Source organism: Ailuropoda melanoleuca, chromosome 3 (assembly GCF_002007445.2).
Source record: "Ailuropoda melanoleuca isolate Jingjing chromosome 3, ASM200744v2, whole genome shotgun sequence".
NCBI lineage: Eukaryota > Metazoa > Chordata > Mammalia > Carnivora > Ursidae > Ailuropoda > Ailuropoda melanoleuca.
Window position 1 is genome coordinate 134,053,692 of NC_048220.1, and position 27,650 is coordinate 134,081,341.

General features: G+C 45.3%; 1 protein-coding gene across 1 annotated transcript in view; it reads left to right on the plus strand.

Moving 5' to 3' along the window:
- The window catches only part of MYO10 (myosin X), a 228,227-nt gene that overhangs the window by 151,822 nt on the left and 48,755 nt on the right, over positions 1-27,650 (plus strand). Inside the window, exon 19 of the mRNA XM_011231438.3 lies at positions 4,835-4,915. Coding sequence (XP_011229740.2) covers positions 4,835-4,915 — 81 coding nt within the window. The remainder of the gene's footprint in view (positions 1-4,834; positions 4,916-27,650) is intronic.

Genomic DNA, 27,650 nt, shown 5'->3' on the forward strand with positions numbered 1-27,650 from the left:
GAGTAGCAGTGACTTCCGTTTAATGAGGTACCACGAGAACAGCATGCGTATCTGCGAGTTAGAGACTATGAACCCTGGTATGCAGATGAACAGACTGATTCTTGGAGCAGGGAAGTCTCTTGCCCAAGAACCCACAGCTAGTCTCGATTTGCTCTGCTTGGTTCCAGAACCTAGGATCTTAACCAGGATGACCTCCTTTCTTCACAACAAGCTTAGAGCTATGTGTTAAATTGGTTTCAGCCTTGGGTCTGTAGGACCCATTTGTCTCTAGTTTAAGGGATGTCAGAAAAAATAAGCAAGTATTAAGTCAGCTAAGATGACAGACTTACACGTTCATTTACTCATTCATGACTTGTAAATTCACACCATTACATCAGTAGTTGGTTGGTCTGGCTGTTTATGTGCATTAAAGCAGGAGGCTATGTGGGAGAGCAGGGGGGGAGATAACCCTTGGGGTAAAGCTTTCGATACTTGTTTCAGATTCAGCATGAATCTGTAACAGAAACAAATTTTTATTATCCAAGGAAGGAAGGTAGGGCAATTATTAAAAACCCTAATACTTTTAGGAATGTGAATGTTGGGTGGCCACCTGGACACACAGACAGCTGTGAATTGGGGTGAAGGAAGGACACCTACAGTGTCAGTTTAGGAGCTTAGAACTGGAAGATACTTAGATTTGTTTTAACTTTGCTGAAAGTGTGAAGATTCCCCGTTTATAGCACTGTCACCTGTTCTTATTTTTAGATGAACTTTTGGATCTATAAAAATGGTGATGTTCAGGGGCCCTGGCTGGCTCAGTCAGTAGAGATGTGACTCGATCTCGGGTCCTGAGTTTGAGCCCTATGTTGGGGGTAGAGTTTACTTAAAAAAAAAAAAAAAAAGTTAAAAAAAAAATAATAGTGGTGATGTTTTAAAAATACTATAGCATGTTACCTATCAAAGCAATTTCTTAGTTGTTAGATTTTAATGATACATTTATAAATGACCTTGATGTTAAATAGAAGCATTTGGCTGTGGAAAGATCACAGGTGTGGAGGTCAGCAGGGTAGCATTTGGCTGGCCTCCTTTGCCATCATGAAAAGGGGTTTTGTGACTGGAGTAAAGAAGTTTCTGTTCCAGTCCAGGTTTCTCTCAGCAAAACTGTGAGGGGCTTGCGCTGTTGCTGGCTCTGCTCTCTTTCACCTTTGACATCTGTGACATTTTAGTGGAACCCGAGCTCTTCTCCAAAGTGCTCGAAGCATAGTTAGAGAACTTCAAAGGGTGAGCATGAAATTGCGCCCTGGAACAAAAATGAGAAAGGGATGCAGCAAAATGAGAAGTGGTGGGAAGCCTTGATGGTGCCTCCTTGAGGAGGGGTGGGTGGATGCTCAGATGTGGTCCCGGCCTTCCCTGCTCTTGGGGAAGCCACCCGCCCCCCGCTTCACAGCCCGTGGCTCAAGCATCTTCCATACTTTTTATTAGTAGTGGCAATTTTATAGAACTTTTTAGCAGTAACATAAATTCTAAAATCACCCTCATTTGTCAAGTGAAAAATGAGGCTAAGCCCAGCATCTGCCCGAGTCCCGTAGCTTGGAAGGGATGGGGGCAGGACTGAAACCCTAGTGCGCATCACTGCCGTTGAGCACCTTTCCCTCCGTTAACGGGGTGGATCTGCGAAACCGTGAGATGTGCAGAAACATCTCCCTCCTCCAGGCAAGCACATCAAGGCTGCAGGAAACTAGGTGGCCCTCTGGAAGCGCAGCACTCCTCAGTGGCATGTCACCCTGGTCGCTTGCAGCCCAATCTGCTTCTCTTCTGCCAGAGTCTAGTGCTCAGAAGGTGGCCACAATTTTTTTATTTCTGTGCCTAAAGCTCTTTGGCAATGGTTGCTTTGAAGTCTTTGGAAGCTGTCCTAGCTTTTCCTGGACTCCATGGGTTACTTTCAGTGGGAACAGGCATTATAATTACAGTACTCCAGCACCTAATAATTGGGCCCCTCATGGCCCCCCTGCTCTCTGCTCACACAGATTTGACTTCATCTATGACCTGTTTGAACACGTGTCAAGCCGCAATAACCAGGATACCTTGAAATGTGGAAGCAAACATCGAAGGCCCACAGTCAGCTCACAGTTCAAGGTTAGTCTACACTGCTGGCTCCCATGAATCCCTGGTTGCTGTGATTTTAGGAATTGAAAGCAGGAATTGTTGGGATGTGAGGTCCATGGAAGAGTTTGGTTTTTTTTCTCTTTTATGGCCCTAGACGGTGCTTTCAAAATAAAATACACTTTTTCTGAGTCAGATGAAAACACGTAGATATTTTTTTGTCTTGTTAAAAATAAATAGTTACTTATTCTAAGTTGAAGAACTGTTTGGCCATGTGAGATCACTTTGATTTGTGTTTAGAGGCTCTTATGATTATGGAGTATATTTCTTTCCATGTTTGGATTTTTTTATTTTTCCCACATGTGTTTAGAGTACCATAACTGCGGGGCGCCTGGGTGGCTCAGTCGTTAAGTGTCTGCCTTCGGCTCAGGGCGTGATCCCGGGGTCCTGGGATCGAGCCCCGCATCGGGCTCCCTGCTCCACTGGGAGCCTGCTTGTTCCTCTCCCACTCCCCTGCTTGTGTTCCCTGTCTCACTGGCTCTCTCTCTCTGTCAAATAAATAAATAAAATCTTAAAAAAAAAAGTCTCATAACTGGGAATAATGACCAAGTAAGCACATATTTAAATAAGATCAATGTCAGTTACCTTGTCCAGATATCCAGAATTCAGGGAAAATAAGGACCATTCTAATTTGCATTTTTAATATTTGGCCGTTTTAGAAAGTGTAGAGCATACAAAGACCATTTTCCAAACTGAATTGTTCTGTTTTACCCCCAAGTAACAGCTCCTGATATGAAGAGAAGAGGAGGCATATCAGTCAATAGACGTTTATAAATCTGCCTTCAAAGAGTCTGTCTTTCCTTTAGTTATTCAGAGCGGTGTGCCTCCGGCGGGGTTCTGTGTGAGGTCTGTTGTACAGGGCAGCTGGCGATGAGCCAGGGACACAGTAGCATTGCCGACGGTGCTGGATTGTGTGAAATGACGGGCAGGTTTGACCCAGGTCGGTTATAATAAAAATAGCTGCCACTTATTGTGTACGTACTATGTGCCAGTCATGGGCTGATCGCTTCACGTACGCTGTCTTGTTCATTTCCCCTGTGATCTTGTAAGTGTGCACAATGGTCCCCATTTTACAGACGAGGAAACTGAGGTGTAGAGCGAGGGAGACCCCTTCAGTCCCTTTGAGGGCCGAAGCTGACTGAACTGAACCTGTCTGACTCTAAAACCTAGACTCTTCATCTTCCAGGGAAGTTGTGACGTTACCTTTTTCTAGGGCAGCATTGCCTGGAATTGCCTTGGAAGGCTTTGTGGATATTTGGGGGGTTAAATTGCACTGGGAATCAAGGAAATGGCAGGGAGTGGGCAGGCCTTCCAGATCACAGACCAGGCAGGAGAAAGGAGTCCTGAGACAGGAGTTTGGAGTCCTGTCCCTGGAAGACTCTGGGTAGAGGGGGCCAGCTGACAGGATGACTTGTATGTAGTTAAACTGGTACCAGAAGATAGGAAGGGCCATGCGTACCAGGCCATTTTGTCATCTGTGAGAAATCCTAAAGCTTTCGAAGCCCGGAAGTAACTCCTCAGTACAGTACCCTAGACAATCCAGTTTCTTCAGCAAGATTGTAAGAAGACAGAGCCAGAAATGGAGGGAAAACCAGTGGTTTTAAACAGACTTAAAGACCCATCAACTGCAATATGAAAAGTTCATTTACATTCTGATTTCAAAGAACAGACCATTTTTTAAAAAAGATTTATTTATTCGAGAGAGAGAGTGCACAGGGGAGGGGCAGAGGAGAGAATCCTCAAGCAGACTCTGCCCTGAGCTCAGAGCCTCAGACAGGCCTCGATCTCCGGACCCTGAGATCATGACCTGAGCCGAAACCAAGAGTCGGACGCTTCACCAACTGAGCCACCCAGACGCCCCAAAGAACAGACCATTTAAAAATTATGAAATTTGAGACACTTGAAGATTTAATATGAAACTTGAGACTGTTGCTTCTTGTAATATTGGTATTAAGGAATTCCTGTTAAAGCTTTTTAGGATGATGATATGGTCGTTGCATACATGTTTGAAAGTGTGCGGCCTTTAATAATACATACTGAAATCTTGAGGGATGACCTAATGCGCTGTCTGGGATTTGCTTTCCTATGAGGGGTGGGTGTCATATGGACGCAGACAGGGATCAGATGAAATGAGATTCGCCACAAGCTGAAGCTGGTCTTGAGTGCTCCTGACACGCTCTGTCTGCTTTGGGAAATGTTAAAAATTCTTCACAACCACCACAACAAAAAATCTTAAAAAAATAAAAGAAAGCAGTATTACAGAAGATTGATCTACCTGGTGATTTGAGGGTAAGGGTTGAGAGATTATGGAATACTGGTAGAGACTGTCATTTTGATGGAAATAATGAATTAGGAGGAAAAACTTCAAGGGGGAGAGTACAGGTTTTCAGTATGACACATTGGAAATAACCAGCAAAAAAGTAACCCTAGACTAACACAGTGTTTCTGTTTTTGTTTTCAAGGAAGTGACAAATGAGCTTTGCATTCCGTGAAATAATTTAGCAACTACGAATTGTAGTATTTTGGCTTTATTTTATATTAGAACGAGAACGTTAAAAATAAAATCTCTTATTAATCCTACAATTTATATTGGTTTTTATTCCTGTTTCTGATCAGTGCCTAGAATGCTGAGAAATCTAAAGAATGGCATAGTAAGAGACTAAATCAACATATACTTTTTCCTTTCTAATAGGACTCACTGCATTCCTTAATGGCCACGCTAAGCTCCTCTAATCCTTTCTTTGTTCGCTGTATCAAGCCAAACACGCAGAAGGTAAGATTTACAGCAGTGCTAGACGGAGGCTGGGTCTTTAAGGACACCGCCTCCTGGGGCACTTTCTCTAAAGTCCTTTCATCATAGATGGTTCGAAGCGTATATGACATTATTATAAACCAACATTAAATGGAAAAATTCCCTTTGTCTCTTGGGCCTATTTGTCTGCTTCTGAAGGATGCTATTAAGCTTTAGAGAAATCTAGCTTAAAAGGACACATTGTGAAGCTTCCACAGTTTTGTTTTGTTTTTTTAAGGTTTTGGTTTGAAATTTTGGGGCAGCCTTCTATTTTGGAAGAGATAGTCCGTGTGTGTTTTGTGGTTGATTTCTTTTTTCATGTTGCTTTCTTGTTAAACACGTTGAAGACTCTGAATTCTAAGTAGCAATGCTGACTTTCTGAAAGACACTAACCAGGTGGTCAGGCCTGTTTTTGAAAAATCCTGAAAGGCTGCCATCGTCAGTTTTCATGGGTAGGCTCTGTGGGTTTAGGTTTTTAATGCTCATAGCCTGATTAGAAACAAAAAGTGTTAGAAGAAGCTATCTAAACAAAGAAAACTTAGTATTCAATGTATGTAGTTGCTGAATCCAAGACTAAATGGGCACCTTGCCCTAAAATGTTGTTGAAAAATGGAAATTATCTTCATTTGGGAAACATTGGCTCTTAGTAACCTCCCCCAAAGAGAGGAACCCCCCCCCCCCCCCCCCCCATGCAAGACAGAAATGTCATTGGTCCCTCTTTGGAAAAACTAAGTGCTATTCTCATAAGGCTTAAGAAAAGGAATCTGCCCTGAATGGTTTCTCTTGAGACTTGTGTTCTATTCTGGTAACTTTGCTGATGCCAGGTCTTACTTTTTATCTTGTTTACCAGTTGCCTGTGGCTTTAATATTAGTGATTCCTCATTGATGGTTTAAAAATGTTTCTAAGAAACATAGTATTGAACTCTGTCTTCTAGGAAGCCAAAAGCGGATGCTTTCTTTATCCAGGAGTAACCTGTTAAGTTTGCTAGCTTACTATGAACCGCGATGGTGGGAATTTGGTGTTTGTACGGCGTAAAGCAGCTGAGATTGGTCCTACGTGGAAGGTCTGTGCATCTCTTCCAGTAGCTTAAAAGCATAGCTCGTCTTTCCATTTCTTGAATTTATATTCAGATGTCTTAGATTATCACAAAAATGGCAATATACACAATATGTAGTTTTGGGACTACATATTCCTACATAATGTAGGAAATTACTAGCCAAAACATAATAATATATGACGTCAGCTGGTTTATATTTCACTTCATAGCCTCAGTGGGCAGTATTTACAATACAAATGGACTTCACAAATACAGGAGCTGTTTGACCCGTTACTCTTCCTCTCTTTACAACTGTGTTAATACCATATTTCGGGGTGCCTGGGTGGCTCAGTCTGTTAAGCATCTACCTTCAGCTCCGGTCATGATCCCAGAGTCCTGGGATCCAGCCCCACAAGACATCAGGCTCCCTGCTCAGCAGGGAGCTGCTTCTCCCTCTCCTGCCCCTCTCCCTTGCTCATGCTTGCACTCTCTCTCAAATAAGTAAATAAAATCTTCAAAAAGAAAAAATAATACCATATTTCATCCTTCAAACATGCCATTTTTTCCCAAAATGTAAGGACCTGGGTATTGGGGTGCATTGTACAGCTTTTGGTGAGCCATAGTGTAATTGGGAGCCCTTTTCCTGTGTTAGGGATGTGTAACCCTGACCATGCAACTTTACAGGCGTTGATATCTTAGATCCGATGAAACAGGACGTGCCCCCGCCAGCCCTATTATAAGGATAGAAATTTTAATTTCCAAAACTCAGTAGCTCATGTATTTGTTTTCTTTCTTGGGTGACATGGAATTTTTCCTTTAAATTGTAACCGCTTTTGAAATTAGGTCTGCTTGAAAACGCTTCTGCAGGCAGAATATTGGAGAAATTACCTCTTTTTGATGTTTATTTTCTCTGGCTGGGATTTGACTGTGCCTAATGGCTTTGGTTTTTGCATTTAAGGAAATGAGCTGACCCAGCCTCCTATTCTTTCATACATACTGCTTCCAGTCTTTCTGTCGCCTGACCTGTGGTAGACACTAATTAATGCTGAGAGATGGGCCCTAGGAGACTCTGGAAAAACGTCTTGGTACCATTTTAAATGCAACCAGAAAGTAAAGGCACAAACACGTGAACCGACTTGTCTGAGGCCCAAGATGTAGGTGTGATTTGAAGTGTGAAGATGCTAATTAGAATGTGGAACTAGTTAATTACGACTTGCTTAGCATTCATTTGGTTCCATTGAAAATATCAGATATTACTGGTGATGATGGTCTATGAAATGTATGTAAACAACCCCCCCTTTGGAGTTTATTATGAGTGTTCTTTTGTCCACAGATTGGTGCTTCTAGAAATTTCACAGGGAAAATCTTACCTGCCGTCACCCCATGGATGGGGAGTATATATTTCTGGTGCAAAGGGATGAGACGGTCTCTCCCTGCCTCATACCCTTTTTCTCCCTGCCTCATACCCTTTTCCAGTCATTTGTTCATCAGGGGACCTTGAGAGGACGTATTCAAGCTTATGTGGATGTAGGTGTATTATGTGTCATTCAGAGCACGGGTCATGGGTTTGGGTGGGTTCTGGAGGGTTTATTTTTTGACCATTCTGTGACCAGAGGGATAAAAACAGTGGCTTTAAAGTCTGCGGCCTAAAGAAACGTGGCCTTAGAGAAAGCGAAGGAGCTGCTTTGTGCTTTTAGGAGCGTATCCAAGACTTCTGTGGTAGCTTTGCGAGTGTAAGCCGCAGCCCAGGGGGCGCTGAGCTTGTAGGACAGGCTGCCTCCCCTCCTTGGCAAGGATGAGGCTCAGAGTCAGTGCTTGGACCTAAAGCATCTGGAAATCCTTTGTTAGGAATGTCACGGGGTTTTCGTTATTTGGGATTTTTGTGTTTTGCTTTGAAAAGCAAGTGTAAGCAAGGGGAATATAAATGCTAGAACATTATGTCAATTCAGCTATAATAATTGTGGACTTTTTTTTTTTTAAGGAACAACATGTAGCTTACCTTGGGTGTTGTATAAAAGACATTTCACTGGCGTTGAGAAATTCTGGTGCGAAGTTAGGCGGCGATTTTAGAAAGTCTACCTCTTCCTACAATGGAATATTATTCAGCCATAAAAAAGAATGAAATCTTGCCATTTGCAAAGACACGGATGGAGCTAGGGGGTATTACGCTAAGCGAAATCAGTCAGAGAAAGACAAATACCGTATGATTTCACTCATGTGAAATTTAAGAAACAAAAGAAATGAGCAAAGGGAAAAAAGAGAGGCGAACCAAGAAAGAGGCTCTTAGTCATGGAGAACAGACTGATGGTAACCAGAGGGGAGGAGCTGGGGGATGGGCAGAATAAGTGATGGGGATTAAGGAGTTCGCCTGTGATGTGTTGTTGAATCACTGTATTGTAACCTGCAACTAATATTACCCTGTGTGTTAACTACACTGGAATTAAAATAAAAACTTAATTCTTTGCCTTACACAGCACTGCAGGATGGAATCTTCTACTCGGCTTAGAACTTTGGAGTTTACGAAGGGCAGACTTCTCCTTTAGACAATTTTTAGATGGCAGTGTAGCCTGTTAGCTTTTTTCCGCTGTGATTTGTTGGGCAGTGCTAGTTTCTGGCTCAAAGTGTCCAAACCAACACCAGGAGATTTCCCTAACAAAGGAAACCTGCTTTGCTTCCTCAGAATTTCTCCCCAAGGGTGTCCTGTGGCCTGTGATCTCTCCCTTCTGTCCCTGCCTGGTGATTTAGCAAATAAGTCCTGGTCAGAAAGGTCTGTCATTAACATTCCTCAGAAAAACCCCGAGGAAGCAAGCGCAGGACGGAATTAAAGAAGGAAACAAACTGATAAATATCAGGAAAATCTTCTGGGGTGTGAGCCCTGGCTGTCTGCCCTTCCCAGCCTCGAACGTGGGGAAGGCGAGGCTGTCACTTGTCAGGAACGTGCCTGGCTGACCATCCTCACTGTCCTTGTGGAGGTTTGAGTGAGGAGCACTCCGGTTCTAGGGGGGGAACATCCTCGATTCCTGCAGCACCTTTCAAGCTTTTAACCAGCGTAGCAGTGGCCTCAAAGATTCGGTCAGAGTCTTCTCCAAAAAGGCAGGACTTGGGTCCCCTGAATCACTCCGAGGCTAAGGGCTGGTGGAGGAAGGCTTCTAGCAGAGATGGTTGCTGGGGGTGGGATTTATCTCAAGGAGGAGGGGAAGAGTGAGGAGAGGGACGTGCCAAGGGGAGGCCCCAGAGAAGGGAAACTGAGGTCTGTGAGGGGGCGCTGCAGTTGTAGTTGCCGGAAATTGGAATATCAGGGGGAGTACGGAGCTGGAGCTGGAGTCAGCCCGACTGTGGTGGCCTTGTCTTGAAGCACCCTCTGTGTGCCCTGAGACACAAGGCCCTACCACCCTTCTCACATGGTGGTCTTTGAAAGACTTGAGAGGATGCCAGGGCTTTGCACTTAAAAGAATCCTGATGACCTGTATCCCTCTCTGTCCTGGTGCCACTGTTTATATTGGACTAGATTTCTCATTTGGACAATACCCAAGACAGGCTTCCAGCACACAGGAAGTGAGGACACTGCAGGCATTATGAAAACCTAAGCCTTCTGTTTCCAGAGGCCCAGTGATTCCACGAATGAGTTAATGAATTCAGCACGTTCAGTCCTGAGGACTTATATTTGTGTGATCCAGGTGCTGCCTGCCATTTGTTTTCTTGGGTTTTGTTTTTTTGTTTTTTGGGGTTTTTTTTAAGCTTGAACTCAGGACCCTGAGATCGAGAGTCATATGCTCTACCAACGGAGCCAGCCAGGCAATCCCCTCCCCCCACCTTTTTTTTTTTTTTTAAACAAAGATCAAACATTTCTTTAAAAAGTTCTGATGAATACGCAGTGTATTTCCTACCTTGAATTTTTGTCCTGTTCTTCCTAAATCTTTTTCTATTTCATTTTATTCTTCTTACTTGTCATTAGCCTTACTGAACTTTCTTGCAGCAACCTTTTGTTTTTAGTCACTGTTCTCTCTACCCTAATCCTATTTTCTGAATAAAGTGTTCCTACAAACGGAAGACCTTAACCAAGTACAACTTCGTAGGACCTACTTGCCTGTCTTTGCACCCCGCCACATTGCTCAGTGTCCAGGCCACAGTATACAGTATGTGCTCAGTAAATGGTGAATTGAATTGTTTATCCAAGTACATTGTGCCCTCACTCAGGGTATATGAGTGCCTAACTTTGCCAAAGATAAAGACCTAACTTGCTACATTTTTAAAAGATTTTATCTTTAAGTAACCTCTACACCCAATGTGGGGCTCAAACTTATAACCCCAAAATCAAGAGCCTGTGCTCCACAGACCAAGCCAGCCAGGCACCTGCTAACTTGCTACTTTTAATCCTGACTGCTACAGGTTTCACTCTAGTTCCTTTATTTCCTACATGTTTTTTTTTTTGCTTCTGGATCCTCTTTGATTGATGTAGGTGGAAGTTACCCTAGGGATATGCCAGGAGATCAGTATTAGGGTGACATCCTTAATATGATTCAGCCTTTCAGTGTTCAGACATCAGCACACGATGCTAGAATATCTCAGGGCTCTTGTGGGCAATTGGTATGGGAGAGTTTTGCTCGCCTTAATATACTGGCTATGCTTGAATCGTGTTCATGTTTTTACTGTTCTGCTGCGGGCGGGCGGCTGTTTGCCCAGGACCGCGTTTACGAGGGCCCCGCCTGCCCCGGCCTGGGCTGCTCTCTGTTCTCCCTCTGTGCACTCACAGGGGTCCTGAAGAACAGGGTCCTCCATTGGTGCTCCACACCAAGGTCACAGATGGCCGTGCTCCTGCCAGACACAGGGCGTGAGGAGGCGCCGTGGCCTGTCCCACTAGGATCCACTGCGGACCTTAGAGTGTGGGGGGGAGGGCAACTGCAGGGCCCCGCAGGGGCCATGGGGCGAAACAGAAACGGAGCAAAGGTGTGTGCCTAGGTTTCTGTCCCCCGTCTTGTCACTGAGCCGTCCCGTGACCTTGGGATGGCTTCTCCTCTCTGAGGTGTGTAAGAGGGTAGCGCCTGCATAGGGGACCCGTTTTAGGTATTAAGTGAGCTAAGGGGGGCGCAAAACAGCTGCGTTGGACCGTGTGGAAGAATTCATCCCTGCGCTGTAGGCGGGAGACAGAGAATGTGCTCCCCGTTTTTACAGCTCCCTCTGTCCTCACAAATTCCAACCCGAGTTTATGCTGGATCCCCGGAAAAGCTTCCGAAGACTGTTGCCAGCCCTTTTCCTTTTTGGGTGTAGTTTTAAATCACCTGTTTCTGGCAGATTGTCATAACTGCTGCTCGTTTTTGGTTTTTTGGTTTTTGCTTAATTTTCTTTAGTCCTTGACCCTGTTATGGGATGAACATTTATTTCAATTTTTAAAAATTGACTTTAAGTAATCTCTACACCCAGTGTGGGGCTCAAACTCATGACCCCCAAGACCGAGCTGCTCTACCAACTGAGCCTCCAGGTGCCCCTAAAGTTGACTCTCTATTTTTAGAAAATTTAAAATTTACAGAAAATTTGAGCATTTAGCATGGAGTTCCCATATCACTCTCCATCCCCCTCAACACACACACACACACACACACACACACACACACGCACAGAGTTTTCCCTCATGTTAACATCGTACATGAGTGTGTCACATTATAATTAATGAACCAGTATTCTAAAATCCAAAGTTAACATTAAGGCTAACTGTGCTGTAAGGCCCTTTGAGTTCTGACATATGCACACGGTCAGGAATTGTCAAAATGCCAAATGTTCACAGTCTATTCCCCATACAATGAACATTTTCTCAAGTAATAGGTCCTAAGAATAGGATTGTTTCTGATTGGTCAAAAGGCGGAGTGCTGAGAATGAGGTCTCTATTGCTCAGGATAAAATGTAGAAGAAACCGACAAAAACCTGCATGAGGAAATGGGGAGGGCGAAAGCCTTGGGAGCGGCAGGGAGCCAGGACATCTTAGAGCTATCTGCACTATCAGCCCCTTTGACTCCTCTCTGCCTTCAGTGGTCTTACACCCTTTAGAGGTGATTCCATTTCCTCCGCATACTTACTGGAAAAAAAATGCCCCCTTGGCATTAAAGAACCTTCCAGAATTCTTACTGTCTTTCTGATTGCCCCTTATGTTGCCTGCTCTCCTGTAACTGGGATACCCATTCCTAGCATCTTTTGCCTTTTGAGAACATCACGTAGAGACACCTTATAAAAAAGGGCAGCCTTACCTTTTCAGGAAATTTTAGTAAAGGAAGCATTAAAGCGACCATTCTTCTCCCTGAACAAAACAACCCCATTACACCCCTCTGCGCGGTCACTTGAATCCTGTTTACCATGTTGTCATGGCAACTATTCAGTAGCGCTATGCAAAGCCCGGGATAATAGCCACAAATGAAGGTCTGCTCCAGTGAAGAGTGTTGTTCTCAGGGTAGACTTTCCAAGGTCACAACTAGATTGCTCCATCTTGTCTCGTGGCTTTTTCTTTTTTAGTAATAGGCCCTCTTTGAAAATTTGGGGGGGGGGCCCCTTCAAGCGTCTTCACGCATTCGTGGGGGCTTGGGAGGTGGTTAGTTCGCTCCTGCAGTTCAGACTGTCTCCAGCAATTGCTACCCCACCAGCCTCGCCGGGCTGGACTTCCTTTCAGTAGAATCGGGAATGAATTAAGCAGGCAGAACCCAAGACACCACATAAAAGGCCTGGGAACACCAGCGAGCCGAAGAAAGCCCGTGTTTGTGTCCGTTGCCTCGGATGCTCCTAATCCCGGACAGCTGAAGATGCAGCCGTTCACAGTGGACACAAACTGAAGGGGCCCCAGAAACCCAAGGTAGGAGCCTTTCTCTTCTTTGAGCCGCTTAAAAGTTTCACGTGCCTGGGAACGATCACGGTAGGGTAAGATTTGGTGGCGAAGGGTTTTAAGCCCAGGAGAAAAGGGCTTTCCCATCTCTCTGAGCACCAGAAAGGTTTAATTTCAAAACAGGTGGGTAAGTGCTGGTTTTGATCGCGCACAACAGTTGGAGCTGCTCACACTTTGTCAGAACGAAGGACGTTATCAGATCAGGCATTGATAACCGGATATATTTTTGATCGGGAATTCGCCTTGTAGAGGAAAACGCATTTTTAATAGGAGGTTGGAAGGGGAAATTGCTGGAAGTGGTTTCTTTTGTTTGAAGGGGTTATAGCGAGGCATTTCGCTTGCCAAGTTTACCCGCCCCAGACCGGCAGCTTTTCCTCGCCTTGTAACTTTGTGCGAACCTTTTGCGGAAATCTGCCCGAGAAGGAGCCTTTCTTTTTAAATTGTATTGTAAACTGGTTTGTACAGGGATGTGGAAACGGAGGAGTGACTGGAATCGCCTGGTCATCTCTCGACTATCCCATGCTGATTTCGCACAAGCAGACACTTGCCAGAATTTTGCAATCTGCCCCGAGAAACCTGAGCAGTCTCATTTTGTTGGGATTCTCATAGTCGCCCCAAGGTGTCCCCAAAGAAAGAACATAATAACGAGCGACTGAAATGCTAATCTCTGCCTCCACCGGACACTTGAATGTGTTCAGTTGATTTCCATTCATTTGCTAAAAGTGCCCTTTAAGGGAGCAAGCTTTCAGTGTGAAGGTGGTCTTTCATATTAAATTGACTTATATTTAAAAGACCCGAATAATAATGCGGCTGACGGCTACTTAGCTAAATCTGCTTTCATGGAAATAAATTTCCAGCGCTGTGTGAAAGCCCAATGTGTTAGACTGTTTTACATCAGGTTTAACAATCTTACTGGTCATTAATCTGACATAAAATTAATTACCACCGTGAGAGAAAGGTGCAGTGTTAGTCACCAGTGGGAAAGTACCACCTCTTTCTGCCTCTCTCAGACTGAGTTTCCGTACCCACGTTGTGATATGTGGATCCTGCTGGTTCAGAATCCCATTGCTCTGCAGGCTGGCTTGAGTGACAGAAAACACTCGCTCTCGTGAGTGCAGTTTCACCCTCCCTTGTTAAAGGATACTTTGTGGGAAGACTGTGATTACAGAGACCGGCCCGCTCTGTCCTGCTGGCTTCCCACCTGGGAGGGACCAGCTGCCAGGATGGGGTAAACATTTTCCCCTGTGCCCACCGTGACAGACGGTCGTGCCCTCCTCACCTCAGCCCTCCAGCTGAGCATTTCAACTTTGGCTGTTCGTCCTGAACTTCTGGAAATAGTGACCAATCAGAAGAGCAGCCCCACGCCAACATTTCAGCCAATCCCAGCCTCAGACCGTCTGTCTATTTTATGCAAACTGTGGAGTGTTTTTTTGGTTTTTTTGTTTTTTGGGGTTTTTTTTTGGTTTTTTTTGGTTGCTAACTTAAATGGCCTTGCGTTGGCATTTTCACAGGCAGCCCCCTTAATGTGTGATCTCTGAGTGACTTTGTTCTAAAAACCCACCACTGCCCACCCAGCAACTTTACAGAGACTGGTTCCCAAAGCAGTGGTCCCCCTCGAAGACTCTGGAACAAAGGCGGCCCAGGTTTGAGCCCAGAGCAGAGGGTAGAGCTGGGGGGTGCATTGTGTGCTGCTAGGGCTGAGTCTAAGCCTCCCTGGGTCTTCTCACAGCCATGGAGGAGGCCCTCTGCAGCTCCTTGGCTCTTCAGTATTTTGCTGTGTTGGCCTTTGACCCTGGGGCGTCCCCCTGTTCCTGCCTCAGGCTGGCTCTTTCCCTGATACACAGAAATACCACAACACAGTAACAATAACAAAAACACCACCGCGGTGAGGAACTGGGTTTTGCCTCCACCCCTCCTCAATATAGAGGCCATATTTACTGATTATAAAATAATTGGAAAATATGCAAAATATAAATTTAATTTAAATTCTTTACATTTTATTTAGAGGCTGCTCTTAATTTTGTAACTTTTATTAGTTTACTGTGTCTTAAATCATTCCTGTGCTTTTTTTCATGACTACAGAATTCTGTTCAGTGACTGTACTTTGAAGTAGATTCTATTATTGGACTATTTCCTTTTCTTGTTGTAAACATTGCTTCTGTCTTATTCCGTGCATTATTACCTGTCACATTCAAGATTGTTTTTTAAAGGTAATTCATCAGTTTATTTGCTAAATCATTGCATGCTTGTTGTTATGACTCGGTTGTATACATCCACACGGCCAAATTGTTCATTAAGGCCAACAGCGAACAGGAAGACTATTTTGCAACATGCGTGACAATGGATTTATAGCCTTAAACAGTAGCCCTTAGAAATTAGGAAGAAAATAACAAATGTGCTGGTAGAAAAATGAGTAAAACACATGAATGAGAAATTTGCAAAAGGGGATATACAAATGGGAAATAACTTGACAGCTTGCATAATCAAAAAAATAAAACTTTAAAATAGTGAGATGATTTTGCCTGTGTGAGGACTGACCCTGTTTCTTGGTTTTGTGTTGCTTTTTCATAACACTCCCGGGGCGGTAATGGAAGAAACGCCCTTTAATGTACGCGGGGAATTTAAATTGTGGCAGCTTTTCTGAAGAACTGTCTCATCCTGTTGTCTTGATTGAACGTTTTCTTGCCTCTCCCAGGACCATAAGCCATCAGTTTTTCTCTCTCGTGCTGTTAAAAGTTCCTTCTCTCCAGGTTCCATCTCCTCACTCACACTCTCTTTGTATTAAATATAATGTTTCATATAGAAATTTGTACATAAAGGGGAGGGAAGGTGGGGGAGTGAATAGGAAGTGCTTCCCTGAGCAGTCTTTTCACTGCTGAATATTTCCAAAGACAGGCCATGCCCACGTTTTCTTTCTAATACTATGCCATCCAAACTGCCCTTGCCTCCCTTCTGCGGGAAGCTTCCATGTACAGTTTTCCCTGCCCCACCCTCCTTATCCCCTACCCTCACCCCCCAAGGCCTGTGACCTCGCCAGCCACCCCGCCTTCCTGGCACCTGTCTGACTGGCCTCTTCCCCTCCCCCTTTCTCTTGACTGGCTCCGGAGAGGTAGGCACGGCCTCAGGTTCTGCCCTCCTCCTCACCTGCCCACTCCTGCAGAAATGCTCACTTCTCCGCTCTGGCTCTCAGCAAGGTGAGTTCCTCTGCACTGTGTCTTTCCCAGCCCCAAACCCTCCTCTAAGCTTTGGCCTCCTAGGCTAATTTTGTAACCGCCTTTTTCTTTTTTTCTGGGTTTCTAAGGTTTCTAGTTCTGTGCCGGTCTGCATCCCCTCCATCACATTTCAAATTGGAATGTGTTCGTAATGAAATTTCACATTCTTTACCTTCCGCCGCCTTGTTTATCGGGTTTTTCTTAGTTATTGGGTCACAGCAGAATATCGCAGTCTTGGCGCCGGTGGCATTTTGGACAAGGCGATCCTTTGCTGTGGAGCCCCGTCCTATGCAGTGTAGGACCTGTAACAGCCCCCCTGCCTTCTGCCCATTACATGCCAGTAACAGCCCCCGTGGGTCTCCAGACATTTCCAAAGCTCCCCAAGGAGGCAAGGTTGCCCTGCTCGGCAACCAGGAGGTTACGGTGTCAGCGCTGATTATTTCTTGGTTTTTATCCTATGTTTCCTTTAGCTCTCAGTAAAAATGGCATCTATGTACAATTTAATTTTTTTTATACCAATTGTTCAGGCTTTGAACCTTGAGTTCTACTGTTGAATATAGGGTGAAAAGAGAAAATGGCGTATCCTTTAACATTTTTCCAGATGTAACGAGTCTTTTGTTAACACGGATTGTTTCCTAGTAAGTAATACTAGAAAATTTTAAATGGGGGGGATGGGTTGCCCTTAATATCAGTGTGTCTTGCAGGATTACGTAATTGTTCTGTGGTACTACCCACTTTCTCAGATGAATGGGTGGCCTAGTTTCAGCCACTCTGAAAGGATAAAACAGCTCATTAAAGTGTGCCAGATGCTTCATTTGTCACTGTTTCGCTTTAAAAGGAATACTGTTTAGCTTTGGAATTACACTGTGTGACACACAAAGTTTGCCTTTATGAAATGCAAGACGAGTGTCCCTGCGAAAAATATTGCAGCATCCCCACCTCCGTCCCCTCAACGTTTATAATGAAAAGTTCACTACCAAGCAAATGTTCTAGAAACTGTTAAGTAAAGCTTTCTAAAAAGTCTTCAGATACACAAGAAAATGGCGTTTGAATATGCCTCCGCAAGTTGGATAACAGACTTCTGCTTTTGAGCCAGAAAGGGTTTAAAGGACAAGGGGTTGGATATGCAATCTTTTTAGTGTACCTTGATGCTGTTTCCACTGGGACAGTTTAATTAATGTTATTACAGTACGTAAGTAGACGACTGAAGGAAAAGTAAAGCATCGTTAGTATGTTCATTGTGGCTTGAGAAATTGCAGAAGGAAAATTAGCCTGACTTCTTTTCATTTCCTTCTCTCTCTCTTTTTTGGGGTTCATTCGTTTTAGTATTAATTCCGAAACAGCCTATATATTTGATTCATTGACGTCATTACATCAGTTCCAATAAATTTGGATGATTCAATTTATATCGGACCCCCCTTGCAGCTCCTAGGGGCTTTTACTCCCAGGTGCCATGTAAATTAGGGAACTTCATGGAGGTGGAAAGGTAGTTTGGACCTCGTTATGACATCATTTGGTTTGGATTTCCAGGATTCTAAGACACCTGTTTGTACTCTGAGCCAGGTATCAAAGGTGAAAAAAGGTACAAAAAACTGTAAAACTCAATGTACCTGACTGTCTCTTAAAGCAGTCATTGTCTGTAGCCTGGTGGCATCAGCAGATGGGCCACTTCTACTTGGGAGCGCCTGCTGTGTGGAGCTGCTGAGCCCGAGGCATTTCCTGGTTTACACACACTTGGGGCTCTGCCAGGTCCACAGAGTGAAAGCCTTTCCCTTCTCATGCTCAGTTAGAAAAAATGAACTACAATACAATCGTCACTTGTTCTCCATGACTCACCTTGCCTGCTCCTAGCACATCCACGCTCCTTGTTACAACATGTTGACGTAGTTGCATGACGGGGAAGCTGGTTTGGAACTATTGGGAGAACCTTTAGCCACTGGCCTGGATGCAGAGGCTTTTCTGTTCCCTTTTCTGGTCATTTTGGTAGCCAGCCTCACACACAAATTGCCCTCTGCCGAGTGCGGTGCGGGCATAAAGGGATAGACAAGCTTCTGTTGCATATTAACTCTTAAGGATCGGGTGCTAAAACCTAGGAAGCAGAGAAGAAATTAATAGATTATGTCTGATTCCTTCCTGTGTCTAGTGGAGATCCCTGACCAACCTCAAATGCTGAAACACTGATGGGGGGATGGGGAGACGGACCCAGGAGCATTTGTGGAGTGTTCCCCAGTGTGTATCGTCATAGTGGTTATAGTCCCACGGTTTTCTTGCCTGAATCACAGAACTTGAACTTGAACTCAACACCTGTCATGCCTAGCCTAGTGACTGTAGCAGTGGGCCCAACCTGGGCCTGTTTTTCTGCATATTCTGGGGTTAATGCCGCAACGTTTTCCTGATTCTCAGAGAACAGGTTGATTTTGTTGCTGTTGCTAGTGAATAAGGCAGTCTGTGCTTCAGACGATAAATGGGTGACAGGATGAAAAAACAGTTACTCCTTAAACATTTTTGGATTAAAATAGGATGCATGTACAGAAAATGCTGCACTCACTGTCACCAGCCATGTGTCACTGGTCTGTCTGTAAGTCCACAGTGTTCTGGTTGATGGAATAAGGACAGAAGTCACCCCCGTTTTTTGTTTTTCTCTTTTTTTTAAGATTTTATTTATTTATTTACCAGAGAGCATACGCACACAAGCAGGGGGAGCGGCAGGCAGAGGGAGAAGCAGGCTCTCCGCCGAGCAGGGAGCCCAACCCGGAACTCCATCCCAGGACTCTGGGATCATGACCTGAGCCAAGGGCAGATGCTGAACTGACTGAGCCACTCAGGCGTCTCAAAAGTCACCCTTTTTTAGGGTGGTGACAAGGATTGACTGTGATCCTGTCTGTAGAACCCCCAGCTCAGGCTGGCACACGGTGGCCCCTGATGGTGGTTATCCTGCTGCTCACGATGGAAAGAGGCAATGTGTGTATGTCTAGGGAGGGCCCGGCGATGGTAACTGCGACAGTCCCAGCAAATCGGGGTGTTCATTTCCTCTCATGACCTATCGTCTGTATTAATTCACCGCTCACTGAAGTTGTTGGCATGGCACCCTCAAATAGAATTTATTCAGGACATTATATTCATTTTCAGGTAAATACAGAAAAAGACCCATTTGTGGTAAAAGGATTATTAGAACCCTGAAGACCATTCTTTAAATCCAAGAATGGGGAAGGCGGTTACGGTCAGTTGGATCCCTAAAGGAAGCAGATGGATAGGTTATTCTGAGGACAGGTGGAGAGAAAAGAACATTGTATTGTCATACCTGCTTTCTGTTTGCTGTGTCTTTCTCGGATTTCGGAATGTGTTTGTTCTATCTCTATACGTAACCCTTTGGTTTTTTACCATTTAGCTTACGTAGTGAAAAAGTCTCAACTTAAAACTCTTTCGTGCTGATTCTCGGGCACCAGGGTCATGAAGAAAAGTGCCAGGCTGCAGATGAGACAACGTGGCACATCACACACTGGGCTCTTTAACTGTGGGGGGGGTGCAACGGGGCACGAAGCGGGGGATCCAAATCGTCTTGAGTGGAACAGCTCCACAGCCTGGCCCCAGGCTCTGGCTGCTGCAGCGCCGGGAGTCCTGTCGAGGCTCCAGGGATGGGAAGAACCTGGCCTTTGAGCATTGCCTGACCTCCCGTTTCCTAGCAACTCCCAAGTGCTCAGTGGAATATTCTGTGCTGTTCCTAATTTATACTTAACAGATATTGGCTGTGTTTAAGGCTGGCTAATTTCCCATTATGACTTGCAGACAACCACTTTAATACATGAATAAGCAAGAGAAAGGACTCCTGGGAGGCTGTGCTCACCTGCACCCCCTTCTCACCAGGCCTTCATTTCCTTCATTCTAGAAAGTAGAATTCACGAAGGACTTGCAAACACATGACCATTTCCCTGCAGGACAGGCTGCACTGAAGAGTTTTCAAGTAAAATTCTTTTCTTGGACTTTTTTTTTCCCTGATATCCCAGCCCATATTCATGAATATTTATAAGTCAGCTACATCCTTTATCAGAGCAGCAACTCCTTCCTTAGCTGTATTCTTGTCCGCGAATGCAGAGTGGCCACTTTCTGTTCCTTCCTGCGTAAATGAGGCGATGGGATGGGGTGATTCTCACGCCCCTTCCAACCCTCAGCGAACAGGCATCTGGTGAAATCCTACTCTTTCTAATAATTGATGTCTCTCATTTGGGGGCTCAGAATTTTCCCAGTTGCCATTTTTATTTTCGTACTTTTTATAACCGTTCAGACCCCTTGGTCCTGACTTGCCTTTGTAGCAGTCGTCTCTGAGAACCCCTTTTCCTCTGTGTCCTAGCTTCAACTTAAGAATGGTGAATGAGCTTCATCTCTCAGTGGCTCAGAAGTTTGTCTCTGAAGTTCAGCACCTGAAAGCAAGAGACCACCGGTCTATTCTCTGTTCTCCCGATTATTATCTGTAGACTGATTTCTGCTCCCGTGGTGGTCTATCTTAGTACCAACTGAGGTAGCCCTGCACTATACAAATAGTAACTCTAGCCAAGCATTACGGATGTCCGTCTGGCAGGTTTTCCAGGCTGTGGACATTGAAGCATGGAGGGCCACTGGACGCGTGTCCCTCTAGTGTTCCACCCCATCCCCTTTTTTTTTGTTTTCGGGCTCAGCATCCTTCTAGCATTGGCATAACCTTGGTGATTGCGTGAGTGAGTCGGTCCGGTCCACGGCTATGTTAGCGGTTTAGTGCTGGCCGGTGCTCCTTGCCGGCATCTGCAAAGAGAGACAGCTGCCCGCCTAATGCGTATTTCTCAGCATGATTTTCAGAGGGAGCGAGTGTGAATAAAAGGGCCTCTGACCTATTCAATATGGTGGACCGAGCATTTGAAATAGAACAGTGATGAACAGTGAGATTGAGGGTTCGTTTAGCAAGATAAAGGGTTTAATTATATTCATTAGATAAAATGGTAACAGATTATACCCAAGAGGGAGGCTGCTTTATGAGGATTTCCAGATGGGATTTATGCTGAGGATCGGCCCTTCTGTCGTCTTTACTGGGGTCTGTGGTCGATTTAGAACAAACCTGTGGTCTCCCTCCTGCCCGCCCCCTCCCCATTTCTCTGTGTTTTTCTGAGTCTCTTTCAACACATGTTAATTGACTCTCAAGATCGATTTATAGATACAGATATATCTCAAACTCCCAACCTCTGATTTTAAATTTATGTCACCTATTTGGAATTTAAACATGCCCTGCCAGCCCACCTTCTGGTCCTTCTGTTGTCATTCCTCTGTTTGAGGGGACCTGTTTCTTTTCCTTGCCCAGACCTCAGTCCCCTAGTTTCTCTTAATCTCCCTGGGGACTCACTCTGGAATTTCATTTTTTTGTCCCAGTTGGATTCATTGGTGGGCCTTAATTTTTTTTTTTTTGATTGGAACACAGCAGACATATTTTTAAAAGTGCTCAGATCATAAGTACCTGCTTTGAAAGATCTCTGCGTGAGCCCAGACATAAAAACAGTGGCCCACGACACGAAGGAGAGCGGTTTAGTTATGAACGTGGGGCTTCGGTAAGGACCCTGGGCCCACTGACTTTTGTCCAGATTGCCAGCCTTGTCTTACATGATGCCCACATCCTCCTCTCTGATCCCACCATGCCGCTGGAGGATATCGAGAAGTGTGCTCTGATTGGTTCTAGGACACATTTGTGTCAGTGCTGGGGGAGGAGACCTCCGTGCCCTCAAAGCCTTCCCACACTCCTGAGCCTGGTGTCAGCCTTCCCACTCTGGCATGTGACCTCACCTTGTAATCCCGCAGAGGACTGAGAACATCTGTCTCTAGGGAAGTCGCCCGCCCTCCTCCACAGTGTCCCCTCCCCACCTCCCTCCATCAGGTTCTCACTATGTGTTGAGTGCAGTGTTCCCAGGAACTACCCTGTCCATGCCTCTTGACTGTGTGGCTTCTTCAAAAGAGGCCACCAACTCGTGGTTCTCATTGTGGCCACAGGGCACACAGTCCATGCGTTCTGTCTTTGATTCTGACTTCTCTGACCTAGATTTGAACTTGGCCACAGCCCTGTGATGTCCATCTGGCTTTGGCATCACCACGTACCACCTCATGTTGTCAGTGACGAACTCTTCTCCGCTGTGCCTTCTGGATATTTGTGAAGTTTACTCTATTAACCACAATAGCATTTTCAGCTATACAGCAGCCTTGCATTTCCAGCGGGTATCTGGATGTTTCTGGAGCCTAAAGCCCATTCCTCACTGGTGCTCCTTTCTTCCCAGGGGTAATCCTTCCCTTCCCCCATAGGACCTCTTCTATCTAACCACAGACGGTGCAGGTGGGTCACACACACTTGCTACCCCCCTGTCTCCTTTTGGAAAAACCTTGACTCTTAAGTGACGAGACACAGAATAACTCAGCCGACAGTGACCTACACAATTTATGCATATGAGTATCACATTTAATAATTTCTTTAGAGGCTCCACAATATTGGGGCTTCATGTCCATGTGTCTGCAGTTCTCTTGGTCCTTCCTCAGGGTTGCAGAATGGCTGCCATAGGGGCAACCATCACATCCTCACAGAATATCTTCATTCAGTTAACAGCTAGTTTTTGAGTTTCTGTTGTTCGTTTGGGATGCATTTCTGAATCAAGCCAACAACGACATGGTCCTCTTAGAGTACATATTAACCTGTGAAAGGAATCAGGGCAGGTCCCTTCTCTCCTTTTAATAGGAAGGAAAAGTCTTCCCAGGAGCCCCTCAGTAGGTTTGCCGCACTCCACAGGAAGCTTGGGAGAGTGACTCTCTGGCAAAGGTGGATGGATTGCCCGGTTGGCTTGGAAGGATCTCATTCCCAGGACAGCTGCCCTGAGTAGAGTGGGAGTTCCCTTAGCAAGAGAGGGTGGATGAGCCCCCCCAGTGAATAAAACTTTACACGAGGAGTAGAGAGGATGAAGATGGAAGGATGGAAATGCAGAAATGTTTGCAGCTCAGCTTGTGCGCAGTTCACAGAACTTGATGGAAGGTGATGTCAGATTTTCTGAATGGACACTTAACACTTGTAACAGTTTTGAGGAAGGAGTTAGGTAAATACACTTACCTTATATTTTTTAAAGATTTTATTTGAGCAAGAGAGAGAGCATGTGTGTGCACTAGCAGGGGGAGGGGCAGAGGGAGCAGCAGAATCCTCGCTAAGCAGGGAGCCTAACGCGTGGGAGGGGCTCGATCCCAGGACCCTGGGATCATGACCCGAGCCAAAGGCAGATGCTTAACAGACTGAGCCACCCAGGCGCCCCTTATTTGTTGAGCCTCATTTGACGTCTAAATAATAGAAAGGGAAATAATTCTAATACTTTATGCAAAATTAAAATTGCAATAACAGATTTGTGCACACATGATTATCAGGAATTTCTTATAAGCATTACCCAGCCTCGACATTGGTATCTTGTAGAACAGCACTTCTCTGTGTGTGCCAAGAGAGCACTTCTTTTTTTATTGCCGGTTTGTCATGGTGTGGGACGTTCAACGGTGCGTCCATGTCGTATTGCTGTTAAAGGTCCTGAGTGCTTTGCTCCCACTTCCGGGGTCTGTCTCATCACGGATCGGCACCTGTCACCAGGCACACTTGGAGGGATGCCCATCTGGTTCTTCCACAAGGAGGAAGAGCACAGAATCTACTCACAGGTCCTAGTGCTTCGCATCCACGTCACCTTGGTCAAGTCACTCGAGTTGTACCGATTCACTTTTTCCATGTCTATAAGGAAATCCTGTTCCTGGCTTACCCACTTGCCTTTATAGCGTACTGGGAGATTTTATGGAGGTAACGAGAATCTTTTGTGCCGAGTAGCCCATATTTAAATATTAGACACCGTTATTTGCTCTTTCTCTTTTAAATCAAGGAGAAGTCCCCGGTAGTGAGAATTAAATAGCAGCTTTACTTAAACAGTCCAGGGGTTCCCTGTTGCAGAAACACGCTGCTTTCTGTCTTCCCCACGCAAGGGCAGAGGGAGTCTACAGGAAAGCCCCAGGTACCTTGTTACCCCAAGAGGGGTCTGGCATGCCTGCCTGAAGGCTGGGAACTTCCTGCGGGGTTTCCTGAGAATTCATGGCCCAGCGTGAGGCAGAGTTGGGGGAGTCTGTGTCCGGTACGTACAGGAAAGGAAGGAAGGAAACCCAGCCGTGTGCAGTATTCTGCACGCATGGCCGTGGAGAGGGACAGAAGTCAGAGCAGCAGGTGCAAGGCCTTTGTCAAAAGCAGGAAACCGGAAAGGAATAAGAATGGAAGCAATACGCTGTGGAGGAGGGCAGGCTTGCATTCTTCTAACCCAAGGAAGCATTCGACCAAACGTTAAATACGTGTACCTTTCAGGCCACTTGTGGGGTTTTGAAACGAGCACGTGATGTGAGCACAATGGTCGTTAAGATTCAAATGGGTAAACGTCTCACGGACACAATTAAAGACGAAGTGCTTGTTCTGAACACCGGGGAGCTGGCCCGTATCCGTAGCCTTTCCAGGCATTTACTTGCCAGGTCTGGGGAACAAATCGATCGGGGTGCTCCCTTTTGGCCTCATCAGTCTAGCTTTATTACAGATCCTCCCCACAGCGGTGCACTTTTTATTGTTACTATAAATGCTAAAGATGCTGGGTTCAGTGGCCTGTTAAAAATCTAACTGAATGTACTAGGAACCTTCTGTAGTGATGTCCATATAAATTTATTAGGAAAAATGAAATCCATGTGTTTTGCTTCAGAATTGTGTTGATATTTCACACCTTACTTGAAATTCATGGAAATTCTTCATGTCTAATTTCTTTAGAATCATTAGCCTCATGGAAACTACTTGGGGTGTCTTTCACCTTCTTTGCGTGTTTCTCGTCTTTGAATAATAGGTCATGTTTTCGGAGAAAAGTAATATATTTTGGTTTGGTCTCTATATAAGCCTTGTATTAAAGAGTCTGACAGTTCATTTTATATAAAAATATGCTCCAAGTAACAAAGGCAAATAGAATTATAATGTTAAGCCTTGCTCTTTTCCTCCACGTCCTCCTAGAGTCAGAGGCCCAGCCTAATTTGTTAAGGCAGCACTGTCCAGTGGAAATAAAGTGTGAGTCCTATGTAAGGTGAAATTTTTCCAATTGCCACATTAAAGTGCAAAAAGAAATTAGTTTTTGTGAAGTTAGTTTTAATAATATACTTTAGCCCAATATACCCCAAATGTTATTTCAACATGTACTAAATTTCAAAATTATTAATGAGGTAGTCTGTATTTCTTTCCGTATTGATTTTTTTGAAATCTGATACATAATTCTCCGCGGACTGCAATTTAGTTCGCACTGTTTGATTGCACTCTTTACCTGGCTTTCATCCTCTCCGGGGTCAGTTGGCATACTTTTTCTGCAACTGGCAAAATAGTAAATATTTCAGGCTCTGCCATTGTCATGTGGAAGAATTCACAGACAGTGCACAGGTGGGTTCCAAGAAAGCTATATTTACAAAATCAGGTGGCAAGCCGGATGTGGCTGTCAGGCTGAAGTTGGCCAGCCCCTGCCCTAATGACGTGTATTGTCTCCTGGGAGCTTTAATCCTCAGAAGTTGACTTCTGTTTTGGTGTAAAGTCTGCTACCAACGTAGCTATTGTGATGACTCTCATTCAAAAATATTCAGGTAAGGTGTCCAAGGAAACAAAGTCCATCCTTAATAAGGAAAACTTCGGAACCACAGGTACTCCCCACCCCCACCCCCCTCCTGAACTGGCACCGAGTAGGGCAGACAGTGCAAGCTCGTGGTTCGTGGTGCTGGCCCGGCCCTCTCTGTGCCATCTTGGAGCAGCTTTGTGACGCTTGTAAGTTACCCTTTCTGTGCCTCAGGTTATGCGTCTTTACAGTGGGGGCGACGATATTGCCTGCCTTGCAGAGCTGCTAAAATGAAAGCGGGCGTTTGGCCGTCTCCGTCAATAGAGCACACAACTCTTGATCTCGGGGTTGCAAGTTCGAGTCCCTTGTTGGGGGTAGAGATGACTTCAAAATAAGATCTTAAAAAGTTCAATAAAAACTAGCATCAAAAAATTAGTGTAAGGTCTGGCACATGGTAAGCTCTTGGTGTGTTAGCCTTCCTTGTCGTTGCTCCTGTTATCCTAGCACTGTTATTACTAGGACTGTTGCTACAGGTGGTCCTAGTAGTGCTGTTACCGCCGCCGCCACCACCGTAGGGACTGAGAAATACAGACCAGTCCACGCACGGAACAGAAGCACCTCAAGCTGATCAGTCCACCCGCAGGTGGTCATAGCAGCTGCTCGCGGTGTCACCTTGGACTCGGACTGGTTGACAAGGAGAGGCGCTCATGCATTCTGGGGACCCTTCAGCAGCATCTGTAGGGGTTCTGGTATTAGAAGTGGCGCTTGTCCTGCTCCTCTGTCCTGGTAACTGCCATGTGATGCGACTTCCGTCACTCATTCTTTGGACCTGTTGCATGAAAACCCCGCTGGCTGCCCTGCCGGCCTCACGGGGTGGTGGGGATGAGCACAGGCCACCGTGCATGTGCGTGTGTGTGTGCTCTGGAAGTTGGAAAGTGTGATGCAAATGTTAGCTAGGAGCATTTCTTGAGTGGTTGGCTCTCTTTGCCTTGTATCACACAGTTAATCTGATCATCATGGGCTGACGAAATTCATGGGGCAGTTGTAAGGATTGAGATGCCTGTAGAATGCTTAATTGGTTGGCCCCTGTTCAGTGAGTAGTAGCTGCTATTTTTATTTATTTATTTATTAGAGGTGGGGGGGGACAGCTAGAGAGGGAACCCAAGCAGGGGGAGTAGGAGAGGGAGAAACGGGGTCCCCGCTGAGCAGGGAGCCCAACATGGGGGACATGGGGCTCAATCCCAGGACCCTGGGATCACGACCTCAGCCGAAGGCAGACACTTAATGACTAAGCCACCCAGGCACCCCAGTAGCTGCTATTTTTGAGCAATTCGTTTAAGACACAGCCTTTTATCGTAATCCATCCCTGTAGATTTCTGTGTGTTCTTTGGACTAGAAATACTATTGAATGACCTTGTTATGTAGCATGACAGATAAACTCCCAAATTTCCATGGTCTGACACACTAGAAGGTGACACACATAAAATTATGACTCTCAGCATAGGAGACTGACAGAATTAAGTCACTAGAGTCTTATCAGTAATTACTTTCGGATTGATTAAAATGTCGAAATAACAGTGACACCGTGTAAAGTGGGAGCTGAGGGAGTCCCACAGGGTGATGTTGTCCTAGACCAAAGCCTCTCTCTCACACACGAGGCGTCTCTGTAATCCTCTTTCCTTAGAGGTAGAGCTTGGGCAGAGACAGGGAGGTTATAAAGCTTCACGTGGGAGTGATTGCCTCCCACTTCTCCGTGCTTCTAACCACGGGCCATTGAAAGTACAGGACTGCGTTTGCCACGAAACAAAGGGGCTCTTGAGGGCCGGGATGGCGGTGTGGATGGGAAACCCTCTGGTGTGGGGACTCTGCCGTTCCACTTTTTAAATTTCCTTCCATTCAGTAAAATCTGAATAGAATACAGCCAAGAGTAGAAGCCAGCGAGACGTCCTCCCTAGGGAGCTGATG